Source organism: Aethalodelphis obliquidens, unplaced genomic scaffold (genome assembly GCF_003676395.1).
Source record: "Aethalodelphis obliquidens isolate GAN/ISIS:26980383/991018 unplaced genomic scaffold, ASM367639v1 scaffold5, whole genome shotgun sequence".
Lineage (NCBI taxonomy): Eukaryota > Metazoa > Chordata > Mammalia > Artiodactyla > Delphinidae > Aethalodelphis > Aethalodelphis obliquidens.
Window position 1 is genome coordinate 588,014 of NW_020837949.1, and position 22,908 is coordinate 610,921.

The following is a 22,908-nucleotide window of genomic DNA, read 5'->3' on the forward strand; positions in this document are numbered from 1 at the left end:
TCCTCCCCCTCCCTCCTCTTCCCTCCCCTCCCTCCCTCTGGAAGGTGGGCAAGACCCTCTTCAGTAGGTGGGACAGGAGTGGGTGCAGAGGCAAGTGATGGGTGGCTGTTTTTGAGTAACTGTCACCGTCCAGATAAGACGAGGGCTACAGATTCCGTCCCCGTATCCCGCATAATGTGCCATTTTCATTCGGTGCTGCTCACAGCCCTAAGCGCCAGGCCTTTCTGTTCTTCTCTGAATAGTCAGTGGAACGTTCCGGGCTGATAAGAGAGGCAGCCTGGTTCCCTGGCAACGGGCTGGAGCAGAGAGCTGCTGATGGGAGATTAGCTGCCTCAGATAAACCACCTTGCTTCCTGCTGCTTGTCTGTGCGCTCAGGACAGACGGCAGCAAAAAATCCTGGCCGGTGTGTCAGCCCAGGCCGGCCCTCACCTGTGGGCAGGGACACCCCACCCAAGAGCTTGCAGCTGAGGCCTGCAAATCGGGCGCAGTCAGTGGTTTGGTGTTTGCTTCTTCATCTTTTTTTTTTTTTTTTGCGGTACGCGGGCCTCTCACTGTTGTGGCCTCTCCCGTTGCGGAGCACAGGCTCCGGACGCGCAGGCTCAGCGGCCATGGCTCACGGGCCCAGCCGCTCCGCGGTATGTGGGATCTTCCCGGACCGGGGCACGAACCTGTGTCCCCTGCATCGGCAGGCAGACTCCCAACCACTGCACCACCAGGGAAGCCCTGCTTCTTCATCTTTTAATTGTCTTTCTTCCAGTAAATGCCCCTTAGTGTAGTTGAGACCCTGCCAGCGTCTGGGAGCTGTCTTCCTGCACACAAGCCCCGCGTCCACTCCACTCTCCTCTGCCCTTGAATCTTGGCTTTTATTTCCTGGTGGTTTGTACAAGAACGTGGGATTGTAGAATTGGAAGAGAGGTTCAGATCATTTGGTTCCTCTCTGTTATTTTCAGAAACAAACCAACAAAATTCAAACCCCAAGCCCCTGACGACCAGAGAGGCTGAGCATAGGGTGAAAGTCACACAGCCCTCTGGGCTCCTCCAGACTGTGCTTCCGAAGGCGCTTCCTGCTTCCCAGCAGCGATTTCGAGGGTGACCATGGTGCGTTTTGGTTGGTCTGCGTGAACATTCTCTCCCCGCGACAGTGCATCTAACTTCCCCATAGAAAATGCAAAGACAACTTGGCTATTAGAAGGTGTGCTTTAGCTTTTTTATGATGTTATCGCTTGTCCACATATCTGACTCCTAGAGAAGACGTGAGGCTCCATCTCCATGTCTGCGAGGCTGGTGCGCGTTGAGACAGGCCTCTTATTCACTTACTCAGAGGCGTGCCTTGGGCCTGTGTTGCAGGCCAGCACTGGGTTTATGCTAGAGTTCTGGGCGCCTTTCAGTTGGGAGTTTACTATCATGATTTTTAATTATGTTCTGCTTTCCTCTGACGACAGTAGCAACAAAAGTAAGGAAGCAGCAAAGAGCTGTAGCGTGAGTCGGATGAATTTGGAGTTGAAGTGGGAAATCCTAGCCGAGGAGCAGAGGGAAGCGGCCGTGCTGCCCTCGGCAGTCAGGCTGCTGCACCGACTCCTACACTTGCCTGGAGTCCCTGGCCTGTGGGAGAAAAGGGGGAAACAATAGGCTGTATGCGGTTTTCTAAGAAATATAAACGTTCACATATGAGGTGAAACAAAGAGGGACGAGTGACTCAGAGTCCAGGGGGCGTCTTATCCACAATTCTGCAGTCAAACCGGCTTTATTGTCCGTATGCTCAAAATGACCATCTTTTACATTAGCTGTCTGTACCCCGACAGGGGGGATTTTAATAATTTATTGAACTGCCACAGAGGCAGAGCCACAAAGACATCTGGCATGGGTGTATGTGTGTGAAAGAATTCTCCACCATAAAAAAAGGTTGGACGTAAGGCTCAATGGCTGTGACCTCAGTTCTGAGAATGAGACGCCTGGAGGCTGGTCAGTGCTGGGTCCTGGAAGCGGGGCAGCGGCCGAGGGGCCGAGCTCGCCCCTGTCGGAAGCCGGCTCCTTCTCCACGGTCTCAGGGGCCACAGGCGCGGCACTCCTCTCCGCCTAGGGTCCTCTGGATTCCGTCCCCTCGGGCCGCCTGTGTGCACAGCAGTCCCCGTGGCGTCCAGGTGGTGGACACTGGATCTTGAGCGTGGCTGAGCAGCTCTGCAAAGCCTGGTGCTTTGGGGACTGGAGTGAACCTCCACCCGCCGGGTGCTCTCGGGCCGAGGCCCCCGGCTACTCGAGGGCAGCACCACGCAGGTCTCTGGCTGTGGCGGCCGCCTCTGTTCAGTTCTCTGTTCAGACACAAGTGGACAGACGGGCCCAGTGCAGGGAGGAGCCGGTGCTGGCGGGGGCTGGCTGCCACTCTCGGAAGGGGTGAAGGTGGGCAGTTCCTGGTCTCAGAGCACCTGCAGTGCAGAGGCTCCTGGTGCCCCACGGGCTTTCACGCAAGCCCAGAGCGTTCAAACCAGAATGGATCTTGGAAAATATCTAATTCAGCTGCTGTGTTTTAGGAACTGAGGCACAGAGAAGGGAAGTCGCATGCCCGGGGTTGCACAGCAGGCTGGCGGCAAAGCTGGGACTGGAGCCTGTTTCCTGCTGTTGTCTCCTCGCCCTTTAGTAGAACTCGGGTATGAGGCAGACGCAGTCCTTCAGGCCTGCAGCGAGCATGAACTGCAGCTTCAACGTCGTGCTCAGCAGTGTGGAAGCCGTCCGACCAGGATCTTCTTAGGACTTAGCCCAGAGTGGTGTGTTGTTTTTCCACCCAAACTTTAAATTTTACTCTGTTGTCACTGGTTGACGGAAAACCGTGGGCGCCGAAGCATCAGACCAGGGCCAAGGGTGAGGGTGGCTGCAGGCGGCGCGTGTCCTGGTGGTGAGCGGGGGGCAAGGGCGGCGGCGACCCGGGCAGGTCACCCGGCCCTCAGGACTTCAGCCTTTCGGTCTGTAGGACGAAAGGGCCTGAACACAATACACGCTGCTGCTCTCTTCAGCTCTGGTTAAAAAACCCCGTGTATTCCAGAATCCCGGGGTGTGGTCTGCGGGCTGAGGCGCGGAGACCCAGGCGCTGGGGCGCGAGCCTCGGGCAGGTGGCCAGGCCGGGGTCTGGCCGTGGTGGGAAGAGAGCAGAAGCCAGGAGGACGGAGGAAGCGGCTCAGAGAGGTTAGCGCCTGCACTGGGGATCTGTTGCTGCCCCGCCTAGACGGTCCGGTTCCAGCAGCTGGAAGCCGTCCCCGTGATGCTGAGTCGGGTTTTCTTTGCAGGAAGGGCTGAGCTTTGGAGGCGCAGGTGTGATTCGCCTTTGACGGTCAGTGCTGTGCTCAGGATCCCAGATGCCAGCTCCCACCGCTGGCTCTGGAGACCCAGAGCTTTCTGTGCCGGCGCCCCAAACACTTCGGTCTCAGGGGTCGGAAGTCCCTGAGGAGTTTAGCTGCAGCCGGGTGTGGGTGGCGGCCTTGCACAGACCCGGCCCCGCCTTGGCTGTCGGTGATCGGCCGGGCTGTTCTAAGGGAAGCACCGCGCGGAGCCGGCGGCAGGGTCAGCGGAGGAGGCTCCCGGCGTCTGGGGGGGCCTGTGCGCCCTCTCCTTGGCTCTCTGCGCGGCCGGAGCCTAAACCACCGCTGAGGAAGGCCTCCAGGTCACGCGGACGGCCTTCCACGTCGGGGTCCGGCTGTGCGGGGGCAACCCCGGGGGGATGGGCAGCAGGACCCCCGCCGGCCCGTGGCGCCCACCAGGCTGCAGGCTCTGCCCTCTCCCACCTCCCCAAGTGCGTTCCTGAGGCTGTTTACCCCGGAAAAGTGCGATGCCCCCCGGGGTCCCCAAAAGGTAGCTTTGGTTTTGTTTAATGGGATCCCCGTGGGTCCTGGAAGCTGGTTCTGATGGGCCCTGGTTGCCTCAGCACGAGGCTGTACAGTTCACACCTGCGGGTGGGTGGGTCAGCAGCCGCCAGGCGTCTCTCACCCCAGGGTCCCGCTGGGAGGAGGGGCCCAAGTGAAGCCGGAGGAGTGTTCCCTGGCTGGCTGGGGGCTGTCCCCAGGCCTCCGCCTCCCCGTGTGTGTCCCGGGAGCCCTCAGAAGCGGGCCTGCTGAGCCATGCCCTGATTCTACATTTAAGGTTTTGAGGGACTTCCGTACTTTCCGCAGCGGCCGCACCTCTGTACCTTCCCAGCAACGCTGCACGGGGACTAGCTGTGTGGACTGTTTGCTTCCTGAAGGAAAATCGTATCTGTCTTGATACTTTACCGAGGTTGTTAGTTTCTTAAGGTCCGGGTTCCGTCGAGTTCTCCGATCTGTCAGACGCTGAGCACATCCATGAGTCACGGCGACTATCGGATGCTTTGCCTTTGATTTTGTTTCCTTGGGAAACACGGAAGCAGCTGAGCAGTGAGGACGTCCCGGCCTCATCCAGCCCTCAGCCCTGAGCTGAGCTGGGAGTGGCGGCGTGGCAGGGCTGACCGCAGGTCTGGAGGCAGCACCGGTCTGTGGGTCCCTTTTCAATCGGGGGAGCCCCAGCCGCCTCAGTAACCCCGCGTCTCGGCGGTCACCACGGTGGAGCTGCCCTCGCGCACCTGAGCCCAGTGGGTGGGAGGCGCCGCTTCCAGGATGGCCGCGCACAGGGGTGGGGAACGACCTCCAGAAGGCCATGGACGCTTCCTGTGGCCGCGGGGGCGACTTGGCCGAGGTGCGGAGTCCACAGAGAGCTGTCGCTGGTGCCCACTGGCTACGGGAGCCACGTGCTGGCCAGCCCCCTTTCTCCTTCCGTCCTGGATGTGGGCTCGGGCAGTCACAATGGCGAGGGTCCTTGAGCTGCCTGAACCTGGAGCAGCTGGCCCTGCTCCCCATGCCCCGGCTGCGTGCTTCTCGTCGCAGCCACACGAGAGAGCTGGCGTGACGGTAGTAAAGAGCATGGACGCTGGAGCCAGCCTGCCACTTCCTGTGTGACCTGCGGCAAGTCGCTCAACCTCTCTGGGCCCTAGTTTTCCCGACAGAGAAAGGGGACCGTGATAGCTTAGACCACTGAGGACTGTCATAGGATTAACCGGGTTGAGTGTGTCAAGAATGGGGCCTGGCACTCCGTAACCGTCCATAAACGTTCACTCTTATTTTGAGAGCTGACATACACGGGACCCCAGGGATTTTAGAGAACAAGACACTCCATCACTGCAGCGTAACTATGACGACCACGTTTTCTATGTCAAAAACTGGGATCACGTTCTGAAAGGAGGCTTGTGCTCTGCTGATGCCAGACAGTGCAGGGAGGCCATTTGGAGGATCCTGGCTGGACCCGCAGGCATTACGGTGGGAGCTGGGGCTGTAACTTTGGGTGACTCCCGACCCTCTGTGTGAAGTGGGCTGATGGGGCCCATGTGCAGCACGTTCCTGGGAGTATGTCTGGGACTCGACGAGTTATTACAAGTAAAATGCTCAGGGAAGCGCTTGGACGGGAGCAGGCTCTGTTCTTTGCCGTCTTCACACTCTCCCCACGTGGGCGGGCCTGACCTCTGCTTGGCTGTGCCCTGACCCCCAGCACGGCCCCTTGGCCTGGGGCTCAGTACCAAGTTTACCTTCCCGGACCTCATTCCACTTTGCAGGGTGGGGAGGTGGACCACGGACATTTACAGAAGGGGTGGTGGGGTGTCACCGCCTCCTGAGCCCGGGGGCCGCGGCCCGGCCGTGCTGTGCGCGCGCTGCCCCGTCTCAGGAGCCTGGAACCGCGTTCCCCGAGAACAGAAACAATTTCACGGCTTCGCCGCACGAGCGTACGTGGAGGGTATTGTACCAACTCCAAGAAAAGAGTTTTCTCTTCTCCGGAGAATTCTTTTCAACAGGGCAGTGGTTCCGGGCTGCTGTTACTTTTCTCTTCTCCAGAAATGTCTGGGGAGGGCTTTTTTCTTGCTACTGCACCCCTGGGGCTCTGAGGGAGCAGTGGGTTCCTTCCTATGCGACGATAGCGTAAGAGGTCCTGTGCGATCAAGGGAGCCCTGGGCAGCACGGTAGGGCAGCTTCCACCTGGAGGGGTGGGTGGGGAACCCCTGGGGTTCTGAGGGGTCCCAGAAGGGGAATCAGGAGAGAATGAAAGGGTGCTCCAGCCTGGAACGTCAGGACACTGGAGCCTGGGGCTCCCCGGGCTGGCCTGCGAGCCTGGTGCAGGTGGCTGTCAATAGACGGGGAGACTGCCTGCCCGTGGACGCTGCAGACGCGGGACTGCAGACCCTGGCTTTGCTTCTCCAGGGGCGAGGGGTGTGTGCATGCCTGAGGCCTGATTAACGGGCCGCGGGCTTGGTGCTGAGGGGCACGGATGCCTCTGCAGTGGGGCCCCTGGTGTGGCCTGTGCTTGGCACTTCCTCTGTGGTGACAGCTGTCCCGCCGGGCATGAGGGACGCCTCCAATCCAGAGGGGAGGGCACAGGTGCCCTCGGCCCGTCAGGCTGAGCCTGCGCTCTGAGCACCCACGGGGTCTCCCGCAGGGCCCCGCACAGTGAGGTGCGCCCACGTCCGTGTAGCCCGGGGTCCGAGGCCCCAGGCTGGCCGAGGTGGAGCCGCGAGCGCAGGGAAGGTGAGGCTCGTGCGCGTGCGCCCCGCTCTGGGGAGGGCTCCGCAGGGACGAGGCCGGGTCGGTGCGCCCAGTGCCCTGAGGGGGACACGGCACAGGGTCGGCGTGGGAAGGCTCCCAGCTGCTCTTCTGCGTGTGCACGGCGAGAGTGCGCGAAGCTTGTGCGACTGTGCACACGTGTGGCGGTGTGTGCGTTGTGCACGCACGTGCTCGTGTGCATTCAGTCGTGAGCGTGTCAGCTTGTGTGTGTGCACAGGCGTGTGTGCGAGCCTGTGTGTGTCTTGCTGCCCTGCCTCCCTAGTCGCAGTGGCTGGCGCGGGTCCGGCGGGGGTGTCCACAGCCTGAGCGGCAGAGCTGCGGCCGAGGCTGCCGAGGACCCGGCGCTGCGTGCGGGGCGGAGCCGCGAGGGGTCACTGTTGCCGCCTTGTCCTTCCTGCCACCCGCTGGGAGAGGGGACAAGCAGGCCGTCTTACCAAGTGTGACGGGCAGCTCTGCGTGGAGCAGTGGGCGTGGCCCGCGGGCCGGGCGTGGGCCGGGTCCCCTGAAGGTGCCGCCGGAGGCCCCGTGGCCTCGCCTGCTGTGCCCGCCTGCCTTGCATGGGCTGCTGTAGACAGATTTCTGTTGTTACTCTCATCCCACGGCTGGTCCCCTCACGAGGGGCATGAACATGAGTTTGGTGCCTACTGTACACAGTGTTTTGAGGACTGCATGATGCCACAGCGTGTGATCACCTGCGGTTGTGGAAAGGGGCGAGGCTGCTGCCTCGCAGGCTCCTGGCCTCTTCCCTGTGAGGGAGGGGATTCTGACGCAGATGACTCATACTGTGTCTCTCACCGGCCCCATGATTACTGTACAGCCGCCTCTGGTGCACCCTCATTTCCAAGGACTTTATCGTTGTGGCGCCTCTGCTGCCTAATCTCTTCTTGCTGCAAACTCAAGAACATCGATCTTGAGGTTTCCAGGGAACCAAGATGATACGTTTACACACGTGTGTTATGTGCGCGCATAAACTATTCACACAATTACTGAGCAGTTGTGTGCGTTGCAATAATTTGTAAACGTGCCCTCAGCTAATTAGCCCACTTTGAGAGTCGAGGTTAGGTGATCACATCGTCTTTATTAATCCCCCGTCCTATGATCTCTTCCCAAAGAGATAATGAAGAAATGTAAAAAAAAGACATATAACGAACAAAAACAGGCAAAGACCTTAGAAAAGGAGGAAAGAGGATGGAATGTTATGGGAGCAAAGAAAATATTTACTTCACTGAAATGAACAGTACCAAAGCCTGCACAACTGAGAAAGGTTGGTAACCTGGCAGGAGCTGCCTGGTGGACCCAGGCGGAGAGCGTCCTGGAAGGTGGAAGGCAGTCCATCCCAGCGCTGGGGTCTGGGTGGGGGGTCCTCCCATGGTCTCAGGATAAAGATGGCCGTGAAACCGGGGGTGACTGTTCTCAGCAGGTGCACCATTAGGTTCCATAGGCTTTTTTCTTAGAAGCTCCTTTAACGCCAGCCCGAGGCACGTCACTGAAGGGACACGTAGCAAAAACAGGTGTCTCAGGGGGAGCCTAAACCGACTTGTTCCAGCCCATGGCTGCCCGCTGGCCTGACCTGATGGTTCTGGGTCGTTCTCTGAGACACCCAGCACGCAGCAGTCCCTGAAAGCCATGGCATCTTGAGGGTGAAGGCTCAGCGTCTCCACGTGTCCCTTCCCCAAGCAGAGGTGCACTAGGCCCGCCTTCTCCATGTGTGAGGCTGGGAAGTGGATGTGCTCAGGGCGGGGGGGTGGCAGCACCTGAGCCTGAGTATGAGACGGGAGGAGGTGCAGTGTTGGCTGAGAAGATATGGGGACACGTGCTCCTCGTTTGCTGTCCCCACTGTGAGCCCTGTTTTGCCTCAGTGATTCGGGTCCTTAATCCAGCCAGGTCATCTGCTGGGAGTTGAAGACTCCTAAATCTACGTGAGGGTCTAGCTGGTGGTGTTACACATTTCTCTGGGCATCTCTGTTTTATTCCAGGCAAACGCAAGGTCACCAGTTAATCAGATACAGATATTTATTTAATCCACAGTGGCTGCAGAGCGCAGTGTCAGATGCTTGGGAGGTTGAAGGGGCGGGAGCTGTGATGCCTGCTTCCTAGGAGCTCGGGCACTCCTGGGCCAGAGAAGTATGTTGGTGCCCAAGGGTTGGGGGGTAAGGGGGGGTCTTGTCGACATGGAGATGTGAGTGCATGTGTGTGCACACGCATGTGGTGGTGAGGCTGGCGACGCACGCAGTCCCACATTCTCAGGGGGAAGCGATCTGGAAAGCTGGTCCAGGAGGAGGCCTTGAGACGGGCCTGCGTCGGTGTTGAGGGGATAGTGATGGTTATGAGTGAAAGTGACGTTTGCCTGTAGAGATAGTGCTCTGAGGGGAGCTGGTTAAAACAGATGAACAGACAAGATAAACAAGCAGTTTTTTCACATTCTTCCAAAAATCCAACCAAAAACTTGTTAATGTTTTCCCTTCCCAGCGGAAGAAATCAGCCTCCCAGTTCTAGGTGACTGACAATCAGAGTGTCTCTAAACAGAGCTTTTGCTCCCAGAACTCCTGGTCTGTGGTGCTTGGCTGGCTGGGAGGTGGCCATCTGCTTTCTCAGGGCCTCAAACATCCCTTCCATTCCTATCTTTAGCCCCATCCAATCTCTGGTCCCCAGAGGCAGTGGGGATCCGTCTTCTGCTCTGCAGAATAAATGGGGGATGTGGGGACAGCTTCAGAGTTCCGCTGAGTTCCCCAAGTTTGGGAAGTCCAAGTCCATGCCTGCATCTGTGGTTGCTGTGGTCACCTCCCACAGAGGTCTGGGGGGTGACTTCCCCCTGGAGGGATGCAGTCTCCCTCCCCTGGAGGCCCGTGGGCAGTGCTTGGGGCCAGTGGCCATCAGGAGGCCGCCGCTGTTTCCCCACCTCTGCCAGCCAGCCTCAAGAGGGCTTTGTTACTACTTTGGAGAAACACACGTTCTATGAGCCGCCTCTCAGAATACCCCCTTGAGCCCGGAGCCTCTGTGGGACACAGACACGGGGGTGGGACCGTCCTGTAGCTGGGCAGCATCGGTGTCCTGCGGGCTCACCTCCGAAAAGCCTACGGGTCTGGCTAGTTCTTCCATCTCCACCGCCCTCGCTGAGCCACCCCCTCTGCACGAGCAGCCCCCTTCAGCCCCGTGGCTCCTGGCAGAAAGCGGCCCCTGCCTGCAAGGCCCTGGCAGCTCCTGCAGCTCCCGGAGGAAGGCCGAGCCCTCCCCATGCCCTTGTGTCTGCCTGACCTGCGCAGCTCGCTCCAGCCTGGAGCTCTGTCACTCTTGGTCCCGGAGCCCCAGTGACCAGGCGCCTCCCTCCCTCTGCAGCTCCAGCTCCCCAGCCTGCAGGTCCTCGCCAGCCCTGCACGGGCCAGCCATTCCTTAGGTGCCACTTCTCTGGGGCCTCTGCCTGTGGCACGGGGCTGCTGCCCCTCCTTCCTGCTGTCCTCGTAGCCTGTCCACTGTGGCCCACGTCACAGTTAGAGGTGAATAATTTGCGTGTGCTTAGCGCTGTGGGGCCGTCTGCCCTGTGAGCTGGAAGCCCCTGAGAGTGGAGCCGCTGTTGTCCGTCTTTGCCCCGAGTGCACGTCCCACGGCTGTGCTGCCTGTTGGTCCAGCGGGACGTTAGAGCAGGGCCGTGTCCGGGGGTCAAGGGGCAGCACAGAGCAGCGTGCATGGGGACGAGTCCACTCATTGGAGAGGGAAGGGGCCTCACAGATTCGCTGTGGACACGGGACCGGACATGCTCAGAGGTGTGCCGACGAGAGTGTACGCCGTCCTCCAGCGGAAGCAGAGAAAAAAGTAATGAAGTTGTTTGTTGAGGAATAAGTGAGGGAACCAGGTTTCTGGGACAGAGGTATTAGAAACATCTGTTTCTGGGGTGAGTTTAGAGGTTGGAAGAGCAGCTTCCTTGTTCTTGTGGTGAGTTTGGCAGTTAAACAAGTGTTAGAGGCTGTGTGTATCTATACGCACATACATACATGTGGACACCAGTGCACACACATACACATAAACATGTACGTACACAGTAGACATGTATACACCCATACACACATGGAGGTAGACACATACGTACACAGTACATGTACACACATTCACATACATATACACAACACACATCTACACACATTTGCAGGTGTGAAAACACACACACATATGTAGACACACAGTACATAGCACACATGTGCGTACACTTATACCTTGGTGGCCTTTAAATGTGGTGGTAAAGATGAACGACATTATCGAAAAATGCATTGGGTAAGACAGTAATGAGCACAGCACACCTACTAGAACAGCCAAGATCCAGACGCTGACACCAGACGCTGGCGAGGAGCAACAGGGACTCTCCCTTCTGGTGGGGACGAAAGCTCGGTGGTCAATTACAAAACTAGGCAGACTCTTACCATAGGATCCGGCAGCTGTGCTCCTTGGCATTTACCCAGAGGAGCTGAAAACATGTCCACACAAAAGCCTGCATACGGATGTTTATAGCAGCTTTATCCATAGCCGCCCAAACCTGGAAGCAACCAAGATGTCCTTGGGTAGGTGAATGGGTAACTAAACGGTGGTGCGTCCAGGTAGTGGAATAGTGTTCAGTGTTAGTAAGAAAGGGCTGTTGAGCCTCAGAAAGACATGGAGGAACCTGAAATGAATGTGACTGAGTGAAGGAAGCCCGTCTGAGCAGGCTGTGTTCTGTATGGTTCCAACCATATGACATGCTGGACAAGGCAAATTTATGGAGACAGTGAGAAACATCACTGCTTGCTGGCGTCAGGGAGGAGGGAGGGATGAACAGGTGGGGCACAGGGGATGCTAGGGCAGTGAGAATACTCTGTATGACACTGTGATAGTGCGTACACGTCAGTGTACGTTTGTTCAAGCCCATAGAAGTACAGCACCAAGAGTGAACCCTAACATGAACTATGGGTTCCGCACCCGTATGCTGATGGCGTGTCAATGTAGGTTCGTCAGCTGTAACAAATGCGCCATTTGATGGGAACGTTGGTAATGGGGAGGAGGAGGATTATGGGGAACCTGTGTACCTTCCTCTTAATTTTGCTGTGAACCCAACACTGCTCTGAAAAACAAAGTTTATTAACTAAAAGCAGCTCTTGGGGACAGTGTCGCTGCCTCACCAGTGTGGCTGGAGTCTAGGGGTGAAGAGCGCCCAGGGTTAGCTTTCAGACGATCCAAACAATTAAATGATTAGCTAACACTGATTCTAAAAGCACAAACAATATTATGTATCACGTTATCTATAGTCTAAATATATGTTTAAAAGAAAGGTTTCAAGAAAATCTGATGAATATTTTTCTTAGAATATATTTACAACACGTACACCACAAACCAGATTGAAAGAATGAAGCCGTCACACTTGAGAAGGGAGAGAATTTACCTGGAACACTCCAAAACAGCGAGGCAATGTCTTTGCCCGTATTCTCCTCTGTGACAGCCTGAGTGGTGGGGTGTCTCCTGCGGGAGGGGCTCTCAGACACGTCCCCGGAAGCGGGGCTACCCGCAGGCGCTTAGCTGGTTGCTGATACGGACCTGACTTCTCTGCCTGCCACTCAGCTCAGCTACTGATCCCTCCCTACACCCCAGCCTCAGTTTTCTCATCTAAAACGTTGGGTTGGACCGTTTTAATGCTCCTTCCCTGGTTTCAAGATGTTTCCACTTGAAGAGGGACATGAAAGTTCCGGTGTATTCTGGGGCTTCTCACTCTTTCCTTGCCCCACACCCCAAGCACACCGCCCACTGGCATGCAGTTCTTTGCATGAAACGGAATCAGAGAACAGGGACACTTATCGTCTGTGTTCCAGCTGAGCAGACCGTCCGTCCTGCTGGGGGGTGGCAGTGGGGAGGAGACCCTCCGTCCGAGACAACTGTCCCTGGATCACTGGTGGCAGTTGGGTTAATTTCAGCGGCGCTCACCGAGCGGGGGCAGAAGCTGAAGGTTGAACTTCTCACGTGGCCGCTGTCTGCCTGCTCCCAGCAGCCCAGCAGCCCGGCAGGTCACCTCCTGGATTCTCTGGGCTTTGCAGAGGCCCACGGAAATCCGGGAGGTGCTTGTGAGAGGACACTTACGATGACTCTCTGCTGCTCACGCGCGGCGTCCGCCTTAAGCACACGTGGACTATGGACTGCGAGCAGCAATCAGCCTGGCGCTGGGCAAAGCGCTTCTGCTAATTAAACTGGTTGCATTTGAAAGGCAGTGAACAATGGAAGCGCTTTCCCCCTGCGCCCAGCCCTGGGCGAGGCCCTGGGTCCTGAATTAGCCTTTTGTACCCAAGGCGGTGATTTGAATGTTTGAACCCCCATAGGAAGCTTGTCTCAAAGTGAACAATTCGCTGAATAAAGACTAATTAGGGTCTAAATTAATTAGAAGGTGCGGTTTGAAAAGATGTTGATGAGCAGAGTCTGTCATTTCAGACAAATAGGACAGAGCAGGATAATGGGTCCCCATTAATATCTCACTGTTCCTGGAGCCCCCGTTCTTCACCGCGTTCTGAGGAAGCCCCCTGGAAGCCAGCCCTGCCAGGGCTCCATGGCCCCGCCACCAGCGCCTCCTGCAACCGGGCACTTAGGTTCCTAGGCGTCCTGTTTCTCATCTGGAAGACGGGCCTGAAGACTATTGACCATTTGGTCACTGGACAGGCAGAAGCAAAGCTTCACATGGAAAGTGTGAAAGTCTCTGCTGGCAAATGACCAAAAGGCGGGGGCTGGGCAGGGAGGGCTGGAAAGTAGACTAAAAACCCAAACCACGCCGGACTCAGCCTTTGCATCTGTGGTTTCCACGAAGCTCTGCTTTTCACCGAAAACACTGTCACTTTGCAGGTGCTTCTGATCCTGGCAGCCCCTCGGAGCCTCGCCACCGGCCGTGGCCAGGGCTTCCTGGCCGTCTGTCTGTCTCCTCTCTTACCTGACCTGCCTCCCTTTGTTGCAGATGGAGCGTTTGGACGGTGTCAGGAGCTTCCAGCCGTAGACGTGCACCACTACGAAGTGTCGCCAGGGGTCCTGCAGCACCTGACAGCCACCCTGAGGGCGCTCTCCCGCACAGGTACGCAGGCCGGGGCCCAATCCGCGGCCTGCTGCTGGGCCAGCGGCCACTACGGCGCCAAGTGCTTGGAAGACATGTTGCTTCTTCTTAAAAGCCCTTGGCCTCTTAGGTGGTGAGGAGTTAGAAAAGGGCCGAGCCAGCCAGTGTGCGATGGGCGGGGGCAGGCGGCCTGGGTCCCTCCTGGGTTTGAGGTGGTCCCGGCAGCCGTGGCTGGCGCTGCCGGTCAGTGAGGGTGGGGGTGTGGCCGTGTGTGTCGCTGCAAAACGGCCGCACCGCCGGAGCCCCGTTCCTAGTGTCCCAGCCCAGCCGCCCGGCTGCTCGTGGACCACGGGCAAGTGTGCAGTCTTGAATAAGGCCCGGGAGCAGGCCAGGCGCAGCCTCCCCAGGGAGAGACGTTTTCTGCAGAGGATGAACCCTGAGGGTCTGCGCTGTGATTCACCTGCCGCGGCCTTCCCGGGCTCCTGCAGCATCGGGTCTGCCGTGGACCCTCCGAGCGCAGGCATCTCCCCTGGGCACGTGGGACCGTGGCTGCCTCCTGCCCACAGTGTCCTCAGTGTACCGGTGTCCCCTGCATGAGGCCCGTGAGAGGAAAGGCGATCAGGGTCCCAGAGCCCCGGATGGCGCCGAGGGCTGGAGCGCTGACACGTGGCACTGTGGCTGGCCTGGCCCGTGAGAGCGGGCTTCCTCTGATGACTGCTCCCGCGGGCGGGGGAGCAGGTGCCGTGGGCTGTGCCACTCGCTCCGACAGAGAAGACACGTGGTGGCAGCGGCGGTGGCGGTCGGCCCCATGCGGGTCCCTTCATGGGACCCGCCGCCATCCGCGGATGGGCGTGGGGAGTCCTCACCCTGCTTCACCCACTCCAGGAGTGGGGTGTTGCTTTTGGTCTATGATGTTGTAAGTGGAAACTGCGGCGTGTGGTGGCCTTAAGTGGAGGTGCTTTGAGTGCCTTTCCCGTGTGATACCCTCGCTCTGCAGGTCAGGGAACAGGGTGGGGATTCTGGTAGCCGCTGAGTATGTGCATTCCGGAGCCGGGGAGTAACCACAGCATGGGTTTGCTCACCTGCCCCATAAGCCCCTCTGTGCCTGGCGGGCCTTGGTGATGTTTTGGGTCTTCTGGTGTTACTGTCAGTTGAGAGCCGGTGTCCAGCGGTCACGGAAGAGTGTGCTGACGTCCTTTTCCTCAGCGCACAGCTGCCCCGGTAGAAGGCTGCAGGCCCCTGCTGGAGGCTGGGGGCGAGATGAACAGGATGAGTGTCTGGCTCGTGTAGCAGAGTCTTTCCTCCAGGGGGCCTGCTCCCACCCATCCTTCAAGGGGCTCTGGTCTGTGACATGGAGGTTCCAAGTGTGGAAATGGTGGAGGGGCTGTGACTATGTTGGCGATTCAGTAGATGTAGAGCTTTCCTGCTGGTGCAGGTCCCTGGATGCTGGTGGAAGGCCCATCTCGTCCAGCTCTAGGAACACTGCCAGCAGCTAACCAATGCCCCAGGCCTCATGGGCCACTTGCTCTGTGGTGAACACATCCCCTTCTCTTTGGCACTTAGGTGCCCCCACTTGGCCCCTGCCTCCCCAAGGCGCCATCATCCTGGTGCACTCAGGGCTCCCAGATGAATGGAAGCAACTCCCAGTGTATTCCTGACACACGTGGGCATCTCTGTGAGCCCTTCGAGGATGCTGGGACCCATGAACTTATTTCTCGTGCTCTCTGGACCCTCCTGGGGTCATGGGCAGGTCGATTGTGCTGCTCTCTCTAAGCCTTTGGGCACATGCCTCTGTCACGTAAAAAGGGAGTTCTGGTGTTTCCACTTCACTTCAATAGGGACCTTGTGTCCCTATTTATGTCAACCAGCGGTGGAGACTGCTGGAGCCGTTGGCTGGAGAATCTGTGCTTAGGGCCCCATGTCAATAAACTCTGCCTGGTCCAATTTCTGTTCATTCCGCCTTGACCTCACATCCTGAAGATCCATCCCCACATGTGTTTCTTTTGCTACAAATTGGCAACATCATGCAATTCTTTCATGTGCTTTGCACTCTCTCTGTGGCCACGCCTCACCCTCTGGGCCTGCTGGGACTGCCGTCCAGATGCGGGTTGAGATGCACAGAGAGGTGCAGGGTCAGCAGGGCAGCATAGAGTAGTTTCACTGCCCTCCAAAGCTTCCGTGCCCCACCTGCTCACCCCTCCCTTCCCGCCAGTCCTTGGCAACCACTCATCTTTTAACTGCCTTTTCCAGAATGTCATGTAGTTGGGCTCATACAGTATGTCACCTTTCCAGATTGGCTTCTTTCACTTAGTAAAATGCTTTGACGTTTCTTCCATGACTTTTCATGGCTTGACAGCTTGTTTCTTTTTAGTGCCGAATAATATTCCATTGCTGAGTGACCGATTTATTTATCAGTTGACCTACTGGAAGACATCTTTGTTGCTTCCAAGTGTTGGCAGTTATGAATAAGCTGCTATAAACGTCTGTGTGCAGGGTTGTGTGGACATGAGTTTTCGGCTCCTTTGGGTAAATATCAAGGACTGTGATTGCCGGGTCGTTTGGTGAGAGCACGATTAGTTTTGTGATTCACTGCCTGCCTGTCTCCCGGCAGCGGGTATGGAGGGGAGTGGAGTTACTAAACCTCTTTGAGGGGCAGTTTCTTCGTCTGGTAAATGTGGATGATCAAACAGGGCTGTTGTGAAGGTCAAACGCTGAAATCAAGTAAAATATTTTAAACCCTTTTATAAACGTAAGTATTTCCAAGTGTTAAATATTATTTATTTGATACCCTGTTTCCAATTTATGGAGCTATCACACAGGTCATACCCACCTATTTTTTTTCCAGTGGAATTATTGCAGAGTTTCTGCTAAGTTGGTTAGCTCTGTGCATCAGTTCAAAGGCCAGAAAAACAGCCATTTTCCAAGGGATGAGGATATGTTCTGGTTCTTTCCTTAGAACAGTGGTGAGGATGATGATGATACCACAGGTCCGCTCACTGACCGACGAGCACGGCTGTGCCCTATGGGAGCCAGTCTGGAGGTCCCCTGTGATCACGATGTGAGGGGACAGGCAGGAAGGACATTCGGGGCCTGGAGCCGCATTCCTGTCCTTCCTGAGCCCGACTCAGCCCCTCCCCGGAACACCTGGTCCCTCCCGGGAACACCCTATTTTTAAGCTGATTCCCCCGGCCAGTCCTGAGCAGGCTGCACTCGGTGTCTCGGGAGCCCTGTGGTGCCTCGCACAGCAGCTGGAGGAGTTCTTTTGGGCCTGGGGTCCTGGTTGGGGATGGTGTTTTGACTTCTGCTGCTGGTGGCTCTTTGCTGCTGGGCCTAGAGGGCGCGTCCGAGTGGCTGGACAGGCCCGTGGCGTTGCGCTCTGTTACTTTGTACCTGGCAGCACGTTGCATTTCCTTCTGTCTTAGCGGCAGTGGAGGACTTGCCATAGTAAGCCCGGAGGTGTAGGCGTGAAATAAGGTTTTATAGGCTAGGTTGAAAAGAAGCATCATGGGGACATTTGTGCTCTCCTAAACTGCTTGTTCTAGTACCTTCTGGACATGATTCTGTGTTTCTCCCTGGGCCCCTCTGCTGCCTAATGCTGCAGTTCTCCGCGCTCCACTCCCCCTCCGCGGGCGGCTGATTCCGGGACTCCTCTGCCTCGGCCCCCGCTGGCCAGCGTGCTGGAGGTGGCGGCCCCAGGCCTTACAGGTAGGCTCCCCTCCAAACTGCCCATCGTCCTTGGGTGTGAGGGTCAGTTTCTGGAGGTCAGGTCTGCAGATGTTATGGGGCGTAATGAGGGATCTCAGGGGAAATCATCATCCAACTGGAGAGTCTGACGCCTGGGACCCATGTTTTCACCCTCTCGTGTGGAAAATCACAGGATGCAACCTCCCTGCCATCTCGCAGCCTCGGCAGCCGCGTCCACGGCAGAGTCGGCTGCGTGTTGCTATCGCTCGGCCTCGTCGCGGCCACTCCTCAGAGATGAGGGTGCGGTCTCAGTGACAGACGGCAGCTTGCAGGGCCTTCCCCTTGAAGAAGGAAGGGGAAATGGGGTTTCATCGTGCAACTTGCTTCTTCAATGAAAATACGTACGTCAAGGAGCAGAATATGTTCACTTCTATTCACTATCCTTGTCTCCTGCAGGCAGCAGTGTTTCATAGGTGGACACATTGTTCTCTCGCGTATTAATTTTTTTTTCTTTTTAAGATTTTTAGGAATTTCATGTAATGTCTGAAACATTTATATTAACATATTTCCATACAAATAACCCAAAGAAAGTTAAGTATTGGTTGTTTTTTTAAATTTTTAAATTTTATTTTTTTATACAGCAGGTTCTTATTAGTCATCAGTTTTATACACATCAGTGTATACGTGTCAATCCCAGTCTCCCAGTTCATCACACCACCATCCCCACCCCCCGCGGCTTTCCCCCCGTGGTGTCCATATGTTTGTTCTCTACATCTGTGTCTCAACTTTTGCCCTGCAAACCGGTTCATCTGTACCATTTTTCTAGTTCCACATACATGCGTTAATATACGATATTTGTTTTTCTCTTTCTGACTTGCCGCACTCTGTATGACAGTCTCTAGATCCATCCACGTCTCAACAAATGACTCAATTTTTTCCTTTTTATGGCTGAGTAATATTCCATTGTGTGTATGTACCACAGCTTCTTTATCCACTCGTCTGTCGATGGGCATTTAGGTTGCTTCCGTGACCTGACTATTGTAAATAGTGCTGCAGTGAACATTGTGGTACATGACTCTTTTTGAATTATGGTTTTCTCTGGGTATATGCCCAGTAGTGGGATTGCTGGGTCATATGGTAGTTCTATTTTTAATTTTTTAAGGAACCTCCATACTGTTCTCCACAGTGGCTGTATCAATTTACATTCCCACCAGGAGTGCAAGAGGGTTCCCTTTTCTCCACACCCTCTCCAGCATTTGTTTGTAGATTTTCTGATGATGCCCATTCTAACTGGTGTGAGGTGATACCTCACTGTAGTTTTGATTTGCATTTCTCTAATGATTAGTGATGTTGAGCATCCTTTCATGTGTTTGTTGGCCATCTGTATGTCTTCTTTGGAGAAATGTCTGTTTACGTCTTCTGGCCATTTTTGGGTTGGGTTGTTTGTTTTTTTGATATTGAGCTGCATGAGCTGTTTGTATATTTTGGAGATTAATCCTATGTCCGTTGATTCGTTTGCAAATATTTTCTCCCATTCTGACGGCTGTCAAATTGTGTGTCTTAAATTTTTTATCTGAATGTTTTAGGATTTTCAGATTGCACGTTTGACATCATTTTAACCCTATACAGTAAGTTAATATATATTTTGTTATAATTTTCATAGAATAACAGAGAATAGCAATACTCAGTATAGTATAGAAGAGTATAATTTTAAATAGTTATAATTTCAGTATTCCACCCATGCTTTCTTTTTGCTGTAAGAGGAGTGCACCTTTTTATTTAGTACATTAAAAAACAACAACAGAGGCACAAAGGTTGTTCCCAGTGTCACTTAGCTGGTGCAGAATTGGGGTTAGAACTCCCAACAGCAGAGTGTAGAACAGTAGTTCTCAAAATTCTGATCTCAGGAACCCTTCATACTATTAAAAATTATTGAGGACCCCAAAGAGCTTCTGCATTTTTGTGGGTTTAGTGCTATCTGCATTTACTGTCTTAGAAACTTAAAATTGAGAAAATTTTTAAAAGCTGTGTTTTAATTCCGTTTAAAATAAAAATAGTCATAATAAACTTGTTACATAATAACCATGGTAACTCTGTCTTCCAAAACATTTTTTTTAAATGTGTTAAGTGTTATGTTTTTGTTTTGTTTTAATTTTTTGCATATTTCTTTAACGTTTGCCTTAAGAGAAAACAGTTGGGTACTCTTATCTGCTTCTGCACTCATTCTAGGCAATTTCCACCCACATAGCCTCTGGAAAATTCCAGTGTAAGAGAAAATAAAATGAAAAGGGTAAATAGTGCCTTAGTATTTTATGCAAATAATTTTGACCTAATGCCCACCTTAGAGCCTCAGGGACCCATGGAGACCCTCAGGCCACACTCTAAGAACCGCTGTAGAGAGAAAAGGGGGTGGGTTTGGAGTCAGAAGGAAGCATCAGCTCCAGCTGTGCTCCAAGCGGGCCACATCAGCTCGGCACACACGTTGTGACAGTACCCAAGCTCTCCTGGTTTCCGTTTCCCTACCTGTGGAGTGTGGGCAGCACCACACGCCTTTGGTCGGGCGCCCTGGAACCAGACACTGAAACCGAGGTTCACTGTGGTCAGGTCCCTGGAGAGTGCTCAGGGCATAACACCTGTGCAGGTGATGGGAGCCTGGTTGGGCAGAGGGGGGACGCAAGGGCGATGCCGCGCAGGAGGTGCGGAGCGGAGCCCAGAGGAGCTCTGGGTCTGGAGCTGGGCACAACCTTCAGAGGTGACCCCATGGGGCCGCAGGGCTCGGCCTCTGTGCCCAAGGAGGGCCAGGGCCCTGGGATACGCTCTGCCCAGGAGGAGGCTCGGGGTGGTGACTTAGGCAGAGGCCGTTCCCCGTGGCTGCGGGAACGGAGCAGACAAGGCCCCAGCTGAGAGCTGCCGGCCTGCCAGTGTCAGAGGCTGAGCCCCGGGAGGCATGCGTGCAGCACGACTCCACCCCACAGCCACTGCATGGTGTTCCATCGTTTCTCAGACACACTTTGTGTTCACATCTTAACACCCCTGAAATCAGGGGTGCATCTTACATCAAGAGCACGCCGTCATTTAACGGGCAACATTTTGGCTTTTTCTTAGCAATACTGAAATGATGGTCTGTCTCAAGATCAAAACTTCTTAGCGTGGATGAAATACAGTAACACCGTCTCATAGGACTGTTCCAGTCCCAGGTGATGCGGGCGGTGCCGTTCACTAAATGCTTAGGAAATGGTGAAGCCCTTTGTCACCCACACTGAGTTGTGGAGAGCCCTCCCTCCCACATGGACTCTCGCAGCTCAAGCCGGCGTGAGCTGGGCGGCCGGGGAGGAAGACTGCACGTCCTCAGCGGGATGGACTGCTGGCTCGCTGTGACCATTCTGTGGGTCAGTTATGACTCTAGAGCATTCTATCTCAGGAGCTAAAATGATAAATCAGAATTGGGTACTGTGGTTAACTGCTTGGGATTCTGAGTACATACATTTGTTCAGCTTTTTACAGTTGGGCGCAAATGAACACAAGCAGATCGAAAAAGGAAGGTGGGGCCGTAGAGCATCGCGGCGGGGAGCCTAAAAGCCGCCCTGAGCAGGAGCTGACGTCTGCGCATGCTCCGCCTGCGCCGGCTCCGTAAGCGCAGGCCCAGTGCTGGGGAAGAGCAGAAACTAAGGCATCAGACGTTCCCTCTGCAGTGTCCCTCCACCTATTCTGGTGTTTTTATTTGCTGTTCCACGTCATTCTAAGTCAAGAAAAATTAAGAAATTATTAGCACGGACTTTTACTATTTGTCTTTATATCGTGCAATTCTGGTTTTAAATGCAAGTATAAGAGCATTTAATGCTCACGCAAAATCACCAAAATTATCCAACTCCTATTTCGTGGCTCGAACGTGCAAACATGCTGTCCATGTTAGGCGGCGGGGACGCTGCTCTGTTTCACTTCTCGACGCGGACACATCCCACCAAGCCCGCCTTCGGCTCCCCCATGGATACGTAGGACCGAGGGAGAGGAACTCTGGCCCCCCTACCATCCCCTCTCCTTCCCTGTCATCATTCAGCATAGATGGCTGGGAATTCGGGGAAGTGGCGGGAACCAGAAAAGATGCGACGGGGCCCCCCTTGTCTGTGTTTCTCGGAACACCGCTGCTTGCTTTCTGTGTGTGAAGTGAGTCCTGGGCAGAGGCAAGCTCGTCTCCGGGGGCCCCCTGGGATCTGAGTTGAGGGCGTCTCCAAGTCGATGTGTGAGCGGGCCAGGAAGGGCGGCAGGCACGCGGACTGGGTGCCCCTCCGACAGCATGCACCCCCACCGTCTCGCCCGACGTGCTTGCAAAACGCAAGTTCAGAGATGAAGTTGACGGTTTCAGGACAGGGACGGTAGAGGAGGAGAGCAAACGGAGCTCCTGTGCGTATAGACCTGTGTTCTGTCCTCAAGGCTGGGTGGGTACGAGAGGGACCTCGGTGTGTGGTTGACAGCCTCTCCTTGAGTGGGTCACGGCCGACGTCACCGCTGTGCATCACCACCGGTGGCCCTGCCCACCCCAGCCATCCACCCAGGCAGTCGCCGAGCGCGTGTCTCTGTGAAAGTTAGCTTCTGCCTTAGCCCACCTCATAGCTGCAGAGGCAGTGTCTGTGCTTCAAAGTGACGTCCATTGCTTGCTGCCGAAACGTCCCAGGTTTCTACGTAGAACACAAATCCTTTTGACGGTCAGACGTTGGGAAAATGTATTTCTGGGAGGAACGGCAGCTTGTGCTGCCCGCCTGACCCCATGAGCCCCTGGATGCCGACTCTGGGAAAGGCCTCTGCGGGACAGGCCTGCACTTTGACCGAGGCTTTGGAAACTGGCCTGTGGAGCTGGGGCGGAGCCCGGGGAAGCCAGGCCTGGGGTGTGGGCCTCGGGGGGATGCACCCGAAGACTCGCCCGTGGAAGGCAGACGAGCCAGAAGGTGGGAGGGACTGAAAGTGGAGCAGCAGAGGACCACGGATACCCCCGCCAGTGGGATGTGGTGAGGCTGCCCTGAGGACGCGCCTGTGCCGTGCGCCCCGGAGAGCGTGTGGGGCGAATTCCCAGCGTCCGAGCTTTGCGGCCGAGGAGCCGCCAGCGCGAGCGCCCGCATCTCCCCGAGGAGGCAGGGGGCTGCACGCCCTGCACCCGGGGGCTCCTTCCGAGGGCTGCAGGGTGAGGCCCGGGCTGTGAGACGGGCCCTCCACACAGCGGAGAGAAGGGCGACGTCCGCTCGTCGCTGGGCGCGGCCCCCGACCTCAGCCTGGTCGGAGCCCCTTTCCGGGCTCTTTCCGTTGCTGCACTTTTCTCCACACTGTGTCATCACAGGCCCCGTTTACCTGGGGTGGGTTTGTGCTTTTTGTCGCCCGCACGTCTGGACGGTGGCGTTCACGTGGGTGGGTGGGTTTGCTTCCTCGTCCTGCCCCTCCCACCCTGCGTGGTGCCTGACACAGGGGGTCCCCGAATACAGACGTTAGCAGCGGGGACAGTGGAGTGGCTTCTGTCCTCCTCGTGGCTTTTCCTCCCTCATCTCTCTGCGTGGGAACGAGGCACTCCACGTACAGCGTGTTAA

The 22,908-nt window shown here is 55.8% G+C and overlaps 1 protein-coding gene across 2 annotated transcripts in view; it reads left to right on the forward strand.

Annotated features, from left to right (window-relative positions):
• The window catches only part of PTPRN2 (protein tyrosine phosphatase receptor type N2), a 687,992-nt gene that overhangs the window by 162,144 nt on the left and 502,940 nt on the right, over positions 1 to 22,908 (forward strand). For both annotated transcript variants that reach the window (XM_027101365.1, XM_027101366.1), the window contains exon 3: positions 13,559 to 13,672. In XM_027101365.1, coding sequence (XP_026957166.1) covers positions 13,559 to 13,672 — 114 coding nt within the window. The remainder of the gene's footprint in view (positions 1 to 13,558; positions 13,673 to 22,908) is intronic.